This window comes from Phascolarctos cinereus, unplaced genomic scaffold (assembly GCF_003287225.1).
Source record: "Phascolarctos cinereus isolate Bilbo 61053 unplaced genomic scaffold, phaCin_HiC Scaffold_4;HRSCAF=312, whole genome shotgun sequence".
In the NCBI taxonomy this organism is placed as follows: Eukaryota; Metazoa; Chordata; class Mammalia; order Diprotodontia; family Phascolarctidae; genus Phascolarctos; species Phascolarctos cinereus.
This window is the reverse complement of record NW_027555847.1, coordinates 720,828,056-720,841,177: the sequence shown is the minus strand read 5'-3', so window position 1 is coordinate 720,841,177 and position 13,122 is coordinate 720,828,056. Positions and strand designations below refer to the sequence as shown.

The 13,122-nt window shown below is 45.2% G+C and overlaps 1 protein-coding gene and 1 pseudogene across 2 annotated transcripts in view; both read right to left on the bottom strand.

Moving 5' to 3' along the window:
* SLC5A1 (solute carrier family 5 member 1) overlaps positions 1-2,818 on the bottom strand; it is a 69,506-nt gene extending 66,688 nt beyond the window's left edge. Inside the window, exon 1 of one of the 2 annotated variants that reach the window (XM_020996699.2) lies at positions 2,337-2,818. In XM_020996699.2, coding sequence (XP_020852358.1) covers positions 2,337-2,471 — 135 coding nt within the window. In that variant the 5' untranslated portion in view covers positions 2,472-2,818. The remainder of the gene's footprint in view (positions 1-2,336) is intronic. The other variant, XM_020996698.2, reaches the window with a different exon arrangement.
* Positions 2,819-6,364: 3,546 nt separating this feature from the next.
* The window catches only part of LOC110215312 (phosphatidylinositol 3,4,5-trisphosphate 3-phosphatase and dual-specificity protein phosphatase PTEN-like), a 79,108-nt pseudogene continuing 72,350 nt past the window's right edge, over positions 6,365-13,122 (bottom strand).

Here is a 13,122-nt window from a genome sequence, read left to right as displayed (position 1 = left end):
GAAGGTAACTCCCAGCCCTCATTCTGCAATCTACTCAACGTGCCGGCAGGAAAGCTGGGGGAGGTTGGTGCAAAGCAATACAAAGCACTAAGGCAGAAGACGCTGGCAGTGTGGGAACAAAGAGAGTCAGGCGCTGAGGGGCCGTTATCCATGCGACAAAGTGAGAGAAAGCCCAGAAAGAAGGGACTCGTGGGCTGCAGGCCGGCAGAGGACAGGGGAGAGGCCAGGCTCCTCCTCTGAGAGGTAGCCAGATAGCATCTCTCACAGGAGATGTTCTCAGGACTCTCCAGGCAAAAAGAATGAGAACTGAAGGCTATGGGGACCATAAAGTGAGGCAGCAGGCTATAGAGAATGAGGTTTATGAGCGGGAATAAAAGCTGAAATGGTCAGCTTTGGACTAAATGGCCATTAATGAGGCATGAACATTGGAAAGGTGTAAACACCTTAGAGGCAGGAGAGAGCAGATGAGGGAGGGAAGGACAACAGATTAGCAGAGTGTATCGGGGAAGATGTGACCCCAGGGGAAAACACTGTCAGCGCTGGGTGCTGGGTGCGAAGGCCCCTGGGGTGGGACAGAAGATCGGGTCTCATCAATGGACTCGCTGCTTTGGTCTCCAACTTGGCCTACATACAACTCCGTGTCCTGGTGCTGTGGGCTCCAATATCCAGAGGCCAGAGCTGGGAACCAAGGAGCGTGAGTTCTCTGCTCCTGGCTCTGATGCTACCTCCCTAGGTGACCTCACTGCTCTGCATCTCAGTTTGCTCAGCTATTAGATGGAGAAATAGCATGATAGAGGAAAGCAGGCTAGGAGTCAGATGATACATTGTGTGACCTCCCTGTGCCTTGGTTTCCCCATCTGTAAAAAGAGGGGGGTTAGATTTGGTGACTTCTCAGGTCTTTTCTGCCAGTTAGTCAAGGAGCCTGCAGTGATCCTAAAACCCCAGCTGGATTAGAGCCATAGCCCTGTCTGGTTTGGACAGTTCCTAAGTAATTCATTCAGTACTGTCACTGACTCCTGGGGAAAAGATCCTCAGTGGTTCCTAAAGAGTTAATCCTCACTTCCCTCATCTTCTGAGCCACCCAGAGTGAAGCAAGGGAGCCACAGTCAGCCCTGCCTCCTCACTCAGTCACCTTTACAACCACAGAACCCACTTGGGAAGTTGGCTGGCTAAGCCACCCCCTTCCCTGTCCCCTGGGTGTGCCCTGAGAACAAGTTTCTCTGGTTAGGTGCCATGTCCCAGAAGTGCCTCCTTCATAATCCGGGAAGAGTTACCAGTGTCTGAAGGGCTGGCTGCCAGGCAGCTAATTCTCGTACCCTTCTGGAGTCCCAGACCCTTAAGGATCCTTCCTGTCCATTCTCCAAGGGGCACTGAAGGCCTGGCAACCCAAGCTGGCCAGTGCCTGAATGTGGAACACCTGTTAGCTTTCGAGGAACGTGGCCTCTCAGCTCTGCACCTGACCCTGAACCGCTGGGCAAGCCCTTTTCCTGCCTTCCCTGGTTCCAGTGCTCAGACCCTCACATTCTACCTTCTATTCTTCTCCAAATTCTCTAGCCCTCTTGCGGACTCTATGCCCCCTCCCTGCCTCACTGAGCTCTCCTACCTTCTGCTTCCCCACCGCTCTTCCCAGACCCTCACATCATGCCCGATAGATGGCCCTTTCTCCAAGTCCCCTCCCTCTTCTCTCACCCCCCAGTTCCTAGCCCCTTGAGCCTATCATTAGCCTGGCCTCCTTGGGTCCCCTCTTCTATAGACTCAGCCCCTGCCTCCACCACCTTCCCATCCTCTGCTGCCTCAGTCATTCTTAATCCCTCAAACTGCCCCTTGCTTCTCCTCTCCCCAAGTTTCTGAACTATTCTGCTAGCCCAGAAACTCCCCCTCACTTGCCTTCTCTCTGCCTTCCCTGTTCCTTGGTGCAGCAGAGCGCTGTCTCAGCCTGGGCTTCCCATCTCCCTGGCTCCCCTGCTCCCTCCCTGCTCCCTGCACTCCCCCTTCCCATGCATCAGTCCTCTCCAAGTCATAGGGTCATAGACTCTCCAGCGGCAAAGACCTTTAAGCACAGGGTCAGATCACCCTTTAGAAAATAACATGTCCAGATTTGGAGGGTTCTTAGAACAGGGAGCATTGAATGTCTGTCAGAGCTGGGAGGAAACTTAGAACAGACTGTCAGAGCTCAACAGAGAGTGTCATAGCTAGAGAGCTAATTTACCTAGTCCTACACCCTCATTTTAAGGGCTCAGAAGGGTGAATGACTTATCCTACGTCTTACAGTCACCCCCTTAGCTCCCGCTGTCCGTGCTCTCCTGCCCTTCCCTGCCCCTGGGTCCCCCACGTACCCACAGCCCCACGGCCATGACCACCACGAGGTAGATGACAATGACTGAGATGTCCGCCGCATTGTTGATGCGATCCGATGAGAGGGGAGGCGTGGGGGTCCCGGCAGAAATGCTGGGGCTCACGGTGGTGTCCATGGCGGCAGGTCCGTCCTGACCGACAGACAGACCGTTCTGGGCCGACCTGGCCCACTGTCTTCCTTCTTATAGCGCCTGTGTCGGGGATCCCGGTTAATGATCAGCCCCGGCCCGGGGAGGGGAGGGCAGGGCAAAGGAGGCAGGGGAGGGCAGGACAGCGGAGTGGCTGGAGAGGTGGGAGAGGGAGGCCCCCTCTGGATCTCGGGGGTGGGGAGCGGGTCCTTCCTGGGCAGACGTCCCTTGGACACGGATATTGGGGTGGATCTGAGAGGAGAGTGCCGGGCTCCTGGGATCCTGAGAAAGGCGGAGGCCGGGCTGGGGCAGGACAGGGGCAGGGCAGGTATCAAGTCGGTGCAGGGAGGAGCCTCGGGCCGCCTGGGGAAGGGAGAGGAGGGTGCCAGCCTGGCCTTAGGGATCCCAGACCCAAGAATGGTGGCCATTCCTGACGCTTGACTCCTGCCCAGGCCGACCCTGGGGGGCGCTGAGTGGCCCTGGGCATGCTGATGATCCTCGCTGGGCCTCAGTTTCCACAGTTGTAAAAAATGAACAGAATAATCTAGTGGAAAGAAGGTTTGATTTCCTGGGTTGAAGTATGGACTCTGCCACTGGCTCTCTTTGTGACTTCTTGTCCCTTGACCACATGGAAAGCAGGCACAGCCCTGTAAAAGAAAGCACTGCATTTGGCTTCTAGGAAACCAGGCTCAAATGCAAACTCTGGTACTGGATACCTGCGCAGCCGTCCTCCAGTCACTTGCACCATCTACCTCAAGAAGCTCTTGTGAGGAAATCCATTCTATCTGAGGCAATGTGGCCTTGTGGAAAGAGAGCTGACTTAAGCAGAAAGTGTAGAGAGTGCTAGCTCTGGAGTCAAGAAGACCTGAGTTCAAATCCAACCTCAGCTCTTTGACCCTGGGTAAGTCATTTCACCTCAGTCTGCCTCAATTTTCTCATCTGTATATAAGAATAACAACTACCCAATGGGCTTGTCATAAGGGTTAAGTAAGATTGTATTTATAAAATGCCTTGCCATTCTGTAGGTGCTATGTAATAAGAATAACAATAATAAGCATTTATAGCTTAGCATTTACATAGTGCCTTAAAGTTTCCAGAGCGCTTCACAAATCTCATCTCATCATTCCCTCACAATAACCATGGGAGGTAGGTGCTTATTATGATTCCCATTTTACAGATAAGGACACTGAGGGGAAGGGAAGAATAAGTATTTCTATAGCACCTTTTATTTACCAGGCATTGTGCTAAGTGCTTTTTACAAATATTACCTCATTTGATCCTCACAACACTTCAAGGTTGATGCTCTCATAATACCCATTTTAGTTACGGACACTGAGGCATATAAAGGTGAAGGGACTGGCCCAGGCTCACACAGCTAGTGAGTGTCTGAGGCAGGGTTGGAGCTCAGGTCTTCCTGACTTTACATCATCGTTGTTTTTAACACACTTTTCTTTTTAAATTTTGAGGTTCAGATTCCCTCCCACCTGTTCCTCCCCTACCCACTGAGAAGGCACAAATATAGATGTGAAATCATGCAAAATGTATTTCCATACTAGCCATATCACCAAAAAAAAAAAAGGCAAAAAAAAAAAGAAAACGAGAAAATTATACTCCAATTTGTACTCAGAATTAATCATTTCTCTCTTTGGAGATGGATAGCACTTTTTCATCATGAGTCCTCTGGCGTCATCTTGGATTATTGTATTGATCAGAGTAGCCAGGTCTTTCACTGTTGATCATCATTACACCATTCCTGTGCACAGCAATCTCCCAGTTCTTCTCACTTCATTTTGTGTCAGTTTATATAGTTCTTGTCAAGGTTTGCTTTTTTTTCTGAAACCACTCTCTTCATCATTTCTTATAGCAAATAGCTTTCCAACATAATCATATGCCATAACTTGTTCAGTCATTCAGTCACCCCTTCAATTTCCAATTCTTTGCCACCATAAAAAGTTGCTAAAATATTTTTGAATGTATAGGTCCTTTTCCTTTTTCTTTGCTCTCTTTGGGGTATAGATGTAGTAGTGGTATTGCTGGGTCAAAAAGTATTGCAGTTTTATAGCCTTTTGGGCATAATTCCAGATTGTTCTCCAGAACGACTGGAGCAGTTGCCTACTCTACCAATAGCTCGTTAATGTACCTATTTTCCCTCCTCCCCTCCAGCATGTCATTTCTGATAGGCATGAGTTGTTTTAATTTGCATTTCTCTAATCAATAGTGATTTAGAGCATTTTTTCATGTGACTATGGATAGCTTTGATTTCTTTTTCTGAAAAACTGCCTGTTCATATCCTTTGATCATTTATCAATTGAGGAATGGCTGTTATTTTTTATAAATCTGACTCAATGCTATACTCAGTACATATTTGAGAAATGAGGCCTTTATCAGAGAAACTTGCTGTGAAAAAATTCCCTGATTAGCTCTTTCAATTAGGTCTAATTTTGTTTTAGTTCATCTGAGATCATGATTGCTACCCTTCCCTTTTTAACTTCAGCTGAAGCTTTCTGCTCCAGCCCTTTATTTTAAGTATGTGTGTGACTTTCTGTTTCAGACTTTCTGTCTCTTGTATATAACCTATTGTTGGATTCTGATTTCCAATCCATTCTGCTATCTACTTCCATTCTAAGGATTAGCTCATCTTATTCACATTAAAAGTTATAATCATTAACTATGCATTTCCCTCTGTTCTATTTTTTTCTGTTTATCCTTCCTTCTCTTTTTTATCCTGCCCCCTTCAAAAGTCTGCCTTGCTTCAGACCACTGTCTCCTCCAATTTGCCCTCCTTCTCGTCATCCCTCAAAAAATCTCTTATCCCCTTCCCTTCCTATCTTCCTATTGGGTGAGAAAGATTTCTATACCCAAGCGACTGTGTATATGTGTGTGTGTGTGTGTGTGTGTGTGTGTGTGTATGTGTGTGTGTATACATATATATATGCATGTGTGTATATACCACATGTACACATATTTTCCATCTTGGAACCAATTTTTATGAGTGAGGTTTAAGCACTGCCTGCCACCCACCTATTTCCCCCTCCATTATGCAAGCTCTTCTTTGCAAGCCTCTTTTAAGTGAGAAAAATTTCCCCATTCTACCTCTCCCTTCCCTTCTTTTGTCAGTGCATCCCTCTTTCTCACCCTCACATTCTTTTTTTGAAAATCATCTCAGCATAACCAACTCATACCTGTGCCCTATGTCTATGCAGACTCCTTCTAACTCTCCTAATAATGATAAAGAGATAAAATAATAATGATAAAGATTGTTGAGTTACCTTACCATCTTCCCATATAGGAATGTAAACATTTTAACTTTATTGAGTCACTTTTGATTACTCTTCCATATTTACCTTTTTATGCTTCCCTTGAGTCTTTTGTTTTACTGTCAAATTTTTTATTCAGCTCTGGTCTTCTCAACAGGAATGCTTGAAAGTCTTCTGTTTCATTAAATATCCATTTTTGCCCCTAAAGGATTATATTCAATTTTGCTGTGTGGGTTATTCTTGGTTGTAATCCTAGCTCCTTTGCCCTCCAGAATATTATATTCCAAGCCCTCTGTCCCTTTACCATGGAAGCTGCTAAATCTTTTTTTTAAAGGGAAAGTGCCACCTTTATTTTTCCTAATTGGAACTTTAAGCGTCCTTTGAACACAAAAGGTATATACAGATGATAATAAGGCAGCTTCCTTCCCACTGGATGGGGCGAGCATTGTAAGCCTGCCACCAGTGGAGAGGCCCCGATGGAACTGATCGGGGAAAGGTCACTGTTCCTATCACTGGTCAGCTGATACAATATCCTACTGCCATTTTAAAAAAAAAAAAAGGTCCTTTTTCAGATTCTTCAAGTTTGTCTCTGATATTTTTTCCCTCTTGATAAAAAAAAAATGTTCAGACTTTTGTGACCTGTGTGTGTTGATCTTCATCAAAAGGCTTGTTCTCTGGGTCAGAGTCAGTGGTATCCGAGTATCTATAATGATCAGGTTCATTGTCAATAACATCCGGGGCGACCGAAGTGGAGCTGCTGGCCTCTGGGTTTGACAGTTCTTCTACAGTTTTTGTGAAGAAAAGCTTCACCTTAAAGTTTGGAGAAAAGTATTTGTTGGCCTTGTCTTTGTTTGCTTTGTCAAGATCGTTTTTGGATAATGTGAGCATGAGATATTCCTTGTCATTATCTGTTCACTTGGCACTACAAATACTATCAGTCTCTTGATCACCACAAAGACTTCCATTTTCTACTTTGCGTTTTCCTCTGGTCCTGGTATGAAGAATGTATTCACCCAAAAGTGAAACATTTTGTCCTTCTTGAGCATCTTGTTCTGCTTGTGGAAGAATTCCACTTTAATGTCACCGTACACGGAAGCTGCTAAATCTTGTGTGATCCTGACTGTGGCTCCACAATATTTGAATTGCTTCTTTCTGGTTGCTTGAAACATTTTGTCTTTGATCTGGGAGCTCTGGAATTTGGCTACAATATTCCTGGAAGTTTTCATTTTGGCATCTCTTTCAGGAGATGGGTATTTTCAATTTCTATTTTATCCACCGGATCTAAAATATCAGGACAGTTTTCCCTTATAATTTCTTGACATATGATGTCTAGCCTCTCTCTTTGATCATGTCTTTCAAGTAGTCTAATAATTCTTAGATTATCTATCATCAATCTATTTGCCAGGTCAGTTGTTTTTCCAATGAGTTATTTCACATTTTCTTCCATTTTTTTTTCATTCTTTTGACTCTGTTTTATTGTTTCTTAGTGTTTCGTGGAGTCATTAGCTTCTGCTTGCCCAATGCTAGTTTTTAAGTAATTATTTTCTTCTTAAGTAATTTATTATTAATTTAAGTAATTATTTCTAGGAGGGGAAGGAGATAAGAGATTTGCAGGGGGGGGAATGACAAGGAGGAAGGCAAATTGGAGGAGACAGTGGTCAGAAGCAAGGCAGACTTTTGAGGAGGGACAGGATAAAAAGAGAGAGAGAGGGATAATTTAGTTAATAGAGGTAATAATTACTTCTATTTCCATTTGGCCTATTCTGCTTTTAAAGGAGTTCTTTTCTCCAGTGAATTTTTGTGCCTCTTTAACCAGTAGAGCAATTCTGTTTTTCAAGGTGATATTTTCTTCAGGATTTTTGATGCCTTTTTTTTTTTGGCTAGGCAATGGGGTTAAGTGACTTGCCCAGGGTCACACAGCTAGTAAGTGTTATGTATCTGAGGTTGGATTTGAACTCAGGTCCTCCTGAGTTCAGGGCCAGTGCTCTATCCACAGCGCCACCTAGCTGCTATTTTGATGCCTTTTTTTACCAGGCTGTTAATTCTTTTTTCATAATTTTCTTGCATCATTCTCATTTCTTTTCCCAAGTTTTCCTCTACTATTCTAATCTCCTTTTTTTCTTTTTCTTTTTTTTTTTTGCAAAGCAGTTGGGGTTAAGTGACTTGCCCAGAGTCACCCAGCTAGTAAGTATCAAGTAATCAAGTGTCTGAGGCCAGATTTGAACTCAGGTTCTCCTGACTCCAGAGCCGGTGCTCTATCCACTGCCACCTAGCTGCTCCTCAAATCTCTTTCTTTAGCTCTTCCAGGAATTCCTGTTGGGCTTGGGTCCAATTAGCATTTTAATTTGAGGCTGTTTTCTTTGAGTTGTTTTTACATTGTTGTGTTCTAAGCTAACGTCTTAATCTTTCCTTCTTTTTATGTTATTGTTGTTTTTGTCGTTGTTTGCTCATCTTTCCAACCTATTGTTAAAGTTGCACTCTGCTCACCTGGAGATGGGGAGGCACTCTCCCAAGCTTCAAGCTTCAGGCTTCTTCAGGCATCTATTTTCAGAGCTAGTTCTGGGGATCTGCAAGTTTTTAGCGCTTCCAAGGTAGTGTGATCCTGGGAGAAGTGTGGTCACTGTTCTTCTTGTCTGCACTCTAGTCTTTAGCCAGGATAGGCTCCTGCTTCCCTGCAACCACAAGTACCAGAGCTCTTCTCTGCCCTGGAACTGAAGCTCAGAGCTGCTTAGGAGCAATAGACTTGTAAGTCAGTGCCAGTGCTGCATCCAGCATCAGCAAAGGGTTCCCTGGAGTCTCTTTCTGACCAGTTGTCCAAGCCCTTCACCGTCTCTGGGCTGAGAGCTCCTGAAGCTGCTATTGCTGTGGCACTACTGGTGGTCCTGCCGCCCTTCAGGCTTTTGCCCACCCTGGTATTACAGACCTCTCCTGCAGACCTCTGAAGTTGTCTTAGGCTGGATAAATGTCTCCCTCTGACCTTCTTTGGTCTCTATTGCTCCAAAATTTGATTTACAGCATTATTTGGAGGGGAATGTTGGGAGAGTTCAGCTCAGTCAGTGGCCTGTACTCTGCCATCTTGGCTCTGCCCATCATAGTTATCACTCCCCACCATACACTCTGTATGTGGCCCAGACAGCTGGGCCTTTTGATTTCTTCATTTGGACAACTCATCTCCTCTTTCCATGCCTTTATACCCATTGCTCCTCGTACCTGGAATGTACTCCTTCTTCGCCTTCTGGACACAGCTGAAACATCTTACATGAAGCCTTTCCTGATCCCCCAGATGCTAGCGCCCTTCTCCACTCCCCAAAAAATTTGTGTCTCTTTTGTATATGTCAATGGATGTATATATTGTCTTTCTGACTAGAATGTGAGTCTCCTTGAGGGCATAGACTGTTCACCTTTGCCTTTGTGTCCCCAGCACTTAGCCCAGGGGTCCGATGGTTCCCACAGTAATGACTGACCTGGGCAGCTAGGTAGAGCAGTAGATAGAGTACAGGCTCTGAAGTCAGGAGGACCTGAGTTCAAATCTGGCCTCAGACCAAACACTTACTAGCTGTGTGACCCTGGGCAAGTCACTTAACCCCAACTGCCTAAAAAAAGAGAGAGAGAGAGAGAGAGAGAGAGAGAGAGAGAGAGAGAGAGAGAGAGAAAATGACCGACCTGGGACAAATCACCCTTCTAAGCCTCCAGCAAGTGAGATATTGAATTATAGAGTGGATGCTTCAGCATCTGCCTGGGGTGGAGAGGGAGGCAGCTTGGTATAGTGGTCAGTTCTGGATTGGACATCAGTTGGGTTCAATTTACTATATTGGAAAAGTCCCTTTCCCCCTCTGAATCTCAGTTTCCTCAACTGTAAAATGGAGAGGTTGAATTTGATTTAAGCCCCAAGGTCCCTTCTAGATCTATGATTCATGGTGCCCTTCCCAGTGAAATCACGGTTCTTGGTGTAGTGATAGAACGTGCCAGTCTGACATGAGTTCTTAGTATTATAGCTTTTTCTGTGAACCCGGCCCCCACTCTACCTTTGCAGCCATATGAATGTAGAGATGAGGCCAGCCTGTGGGGAATGGCCCAACTCCTGTCTCCCCTTCTACCTTTTACAATCACAAGGTAGTTGGGCTTTTTGGCTATAACCCTAAATTTAAGTACATTATGTAGTATTGTATATTCATGCCTATTAGATGTTATATATAATAGGTACAATATAGATAGATAGATAGATGATAGACAGATAGATAGATAGATAGATGATAGACAGATAGATAGATAGATAGATAGATAGATAGATAGATAGATAGAATTTGTATTTGCTGATCTGTGTCCATGTTGCCCACCCAGCCCTCAGTAGAATGTGAGCCCTTTGAAGACAGGGCAAGTTCATTTTGTCTTTGGGTTCCTGACACCCAGAAAGCACTTTGTAAACGTTTGGTCGATGGATCTCAGGAAGCACAAAGACAATAGAGCACCAAAATGGTCCCTGCCTTCGAGGAACTTACATTGTGTTAAGGGAATACCATGGACACAGATAAAGTGTATAGGGAATTAAAACAAAGTAATTGGGAGGGGGGAGGGTGAAAAGTAAGTAGTACACTGAGGACTCAAACTTCAAGTGGGCAGGTAGCAATTAAACTGGGACAAGAAGGCTAAAGCTTGTGACAGGGCTCCAGGTAAATGACCAGCCTCGGCCTGGGGAGGGGTAGCATAGAAGGCAGAGGAGAGCAGGTGGGGAAGGAAAGGGAGCCCATCAGGTTTCAGAGGTGAGGAAGCAGGGCCTTCCTGGGCAGGATATCAGGTTGAGGAGTAGGTCCAAGAAGAGTAGAATACTGGGCTCCTGGGCTCCAAAGAAAGACACATGCTGACACAGGGCAGTCAGAGAGGGTTCAAGGAGGAGCCCAGGCTTAGCTTCAACAGGTGAAGATGGGGGAGAGGCCAAGTCACTCCTGACTCAGGGGTCAGCAGGGTTTGGTAGGAGCCCTGCAAACTTATTAAACAGTAAGCTCCCTGAGGGCAGCTCGATGTTATACTTCCCTAGCACAGAGCACAGGATTCTACTCAGAAGTGGTGCTCAACCAACGTTTATTGCATTTTAATTATCCATCAGTAAATTAGTATTTATTAAGCTTCTGCTATGTGCCAGGCACTATAACTGTGAGATCTTCAAGGGCAGGGACTATTTTTTTGTCTCTTTTTGTATTCCCAGCACTTAGCATAGTGCCTGGCACATAGCAGGCACCTAATAAATGTTTGTTGACAAAGTGCTGAGGAAACAATTAAGAACAAAACCATGGTTCCTTCTTTTGTATGAGACTGGAGGGACAGGGAAGAAGCAGTCCTCAGAGGGCCTTGAATGCCAGACAAAGGGATGTTTAGTCTAGAGGAGCTGGGGGGGAGGGGGAGGGAAATTCAATATATGTCCACAAGTATCTGAAGGGCTGTCACTTGGCAAAGGGATTAAACTGGCTGTTTAGTGCTGGGGGCAGAATTAACGTAAATATGGAGAGCTGTTCACAATGTGAGCTGGGCAGAGTGGGCAAACTTGGGAGGAGAGCCATTCAGCACTTGCCCAGGAACTTGTAGAGGGGTCTGTGTGGGTGGGATTCAATTTCTTCCAGACTTCCAGCTCTGAGATTCTATGACTTCAGACCTTCATGGGTAAGGGGGAGCTCAGAGAGAGACCATATGGGTAAGATTTATCTAAGGACGTGTTTGGATGGGGAGGGAAATTACAGAGACAATCTCAGGAAGTAGTCGGTCCAACGCATTCTGATTAGATTTGGAATCCAGAAAGATGAGGTCAAGTCCTGTGTGACCCTGGGCAAGTCATGTAACTTCTCTGAGCCTCAGTTTCCTCATCTGCAAAACGGGGATAACAACACCCACCTCACAGCAAGCCTCAATTTCCCAATCTGCAAAATAAGGCTGATAATAATAGTACCCACCTCACAGAGTTGCTGTGAGGACCAAATGAGGTATTTGAAATACTCAAGCAAAATAAGCCAGTCTAGACCAAAATAAGAAAATAAGAGTCGAGAGTGAAAGAGGGATGTGAAAAGATCTCTGCCTTCCATGGATTGACCTGGCATGGATGTGTACTATGGCTTAGAGGGGAGAGGCTAGAACAGGTGAGAAGTGAGGAGCTCCTGAGGTGAATGGCAGGGGTGGCTGTGGAGGTCAAGAGAAGGGGGTGGATGCGGAAGATGGAGAAGACAAAGAAATTACAGCATTTCTGGACTGGTTGCATTAGGGGAAGGGGGGTGAGAAGTCAAAGATGACTCAAGTTTTGGCTGGGCCATGAAAAGAAAGAAGGAAATAAAGGGAGAAGCAGATTGAAGGGGGATGAGAGAGTGGGCTTGCTCCCCCTCTGATGCTGACATCCATCCAAACAGCTTTTCTCTCTCTCCCTCAAATGCCACCTCCATCTCCAATCTCTGTGCCTTGTTCTGGCCATCCCACACACCTGGAAGGCACCCCCTCCTTTCCCCCATCTCATGCAGCTTAAGCATTACCTTCTATATGAAACTCTTCATGACTATAACATCCTGGAGGATAGGGGCTGTCTCTTGTCTTTGCTTTTTTGTCTTTCCCAGTGCTTAGGAGTGCCCGCCACACAGTAGGTGCTAAATAAATGCTAGGTGACTTAACTGATTCCCCCAATTACTAGTTCCCTCCCTCCCAAACTATATTTTACTTTGAGTTTATCTAGATTTATTCTCCTTATATTCATTCTGTATGTTATCTTTCCCATTGGAGGGTGAAGACCTTTGTGAGTAGTAATTGTTTCATTCGTTATCCTTGTGATCCCGACGTCTAGCCCAGAGCATAGTAGGCATTTAGTAAATATTTGTTGATTGATCAGTGGACATGTTAAGACTAAGGTAACCGTGGGACATCCAGATAGCATCTAGAATTCTAAAAGATGGCCCAATTTATGTCTCTCCCTCACTTAAATCCAACTTCCCAGCAAGTCAAGACATCATCCTTGTAATGCCATTGGTCCTCTTCAAGAACAAAGAATGAATAACAACAATAACAAAGAATTCTAAAAATGTTAAAAGTAAGTGGCACAATGTCATAGAGAAAGAGAAGATTCACAAAGATTGCCATAGACGGCAAAGACTTCATGGAGCAGATAAGACTTGATCTATGCCTTGAAAGACGAGTAGAATTTAGAAAGTCAAGAGGAAATCATTCATTTGGATGAGGACATAAGTAATAGCTTGGATTTTTATAGCACTTTAAGGTTTGTAAAATGCCTTACAAACATTTCATTTGATCCTCACAACCACCTTGTGAGGGTATCACTATTGTTATCCCCATTTTACCAGTGAGGAAACTGAAGCCAGCAGAGGTTAAGTGACTTGCCCAAAGTCACACAGCTG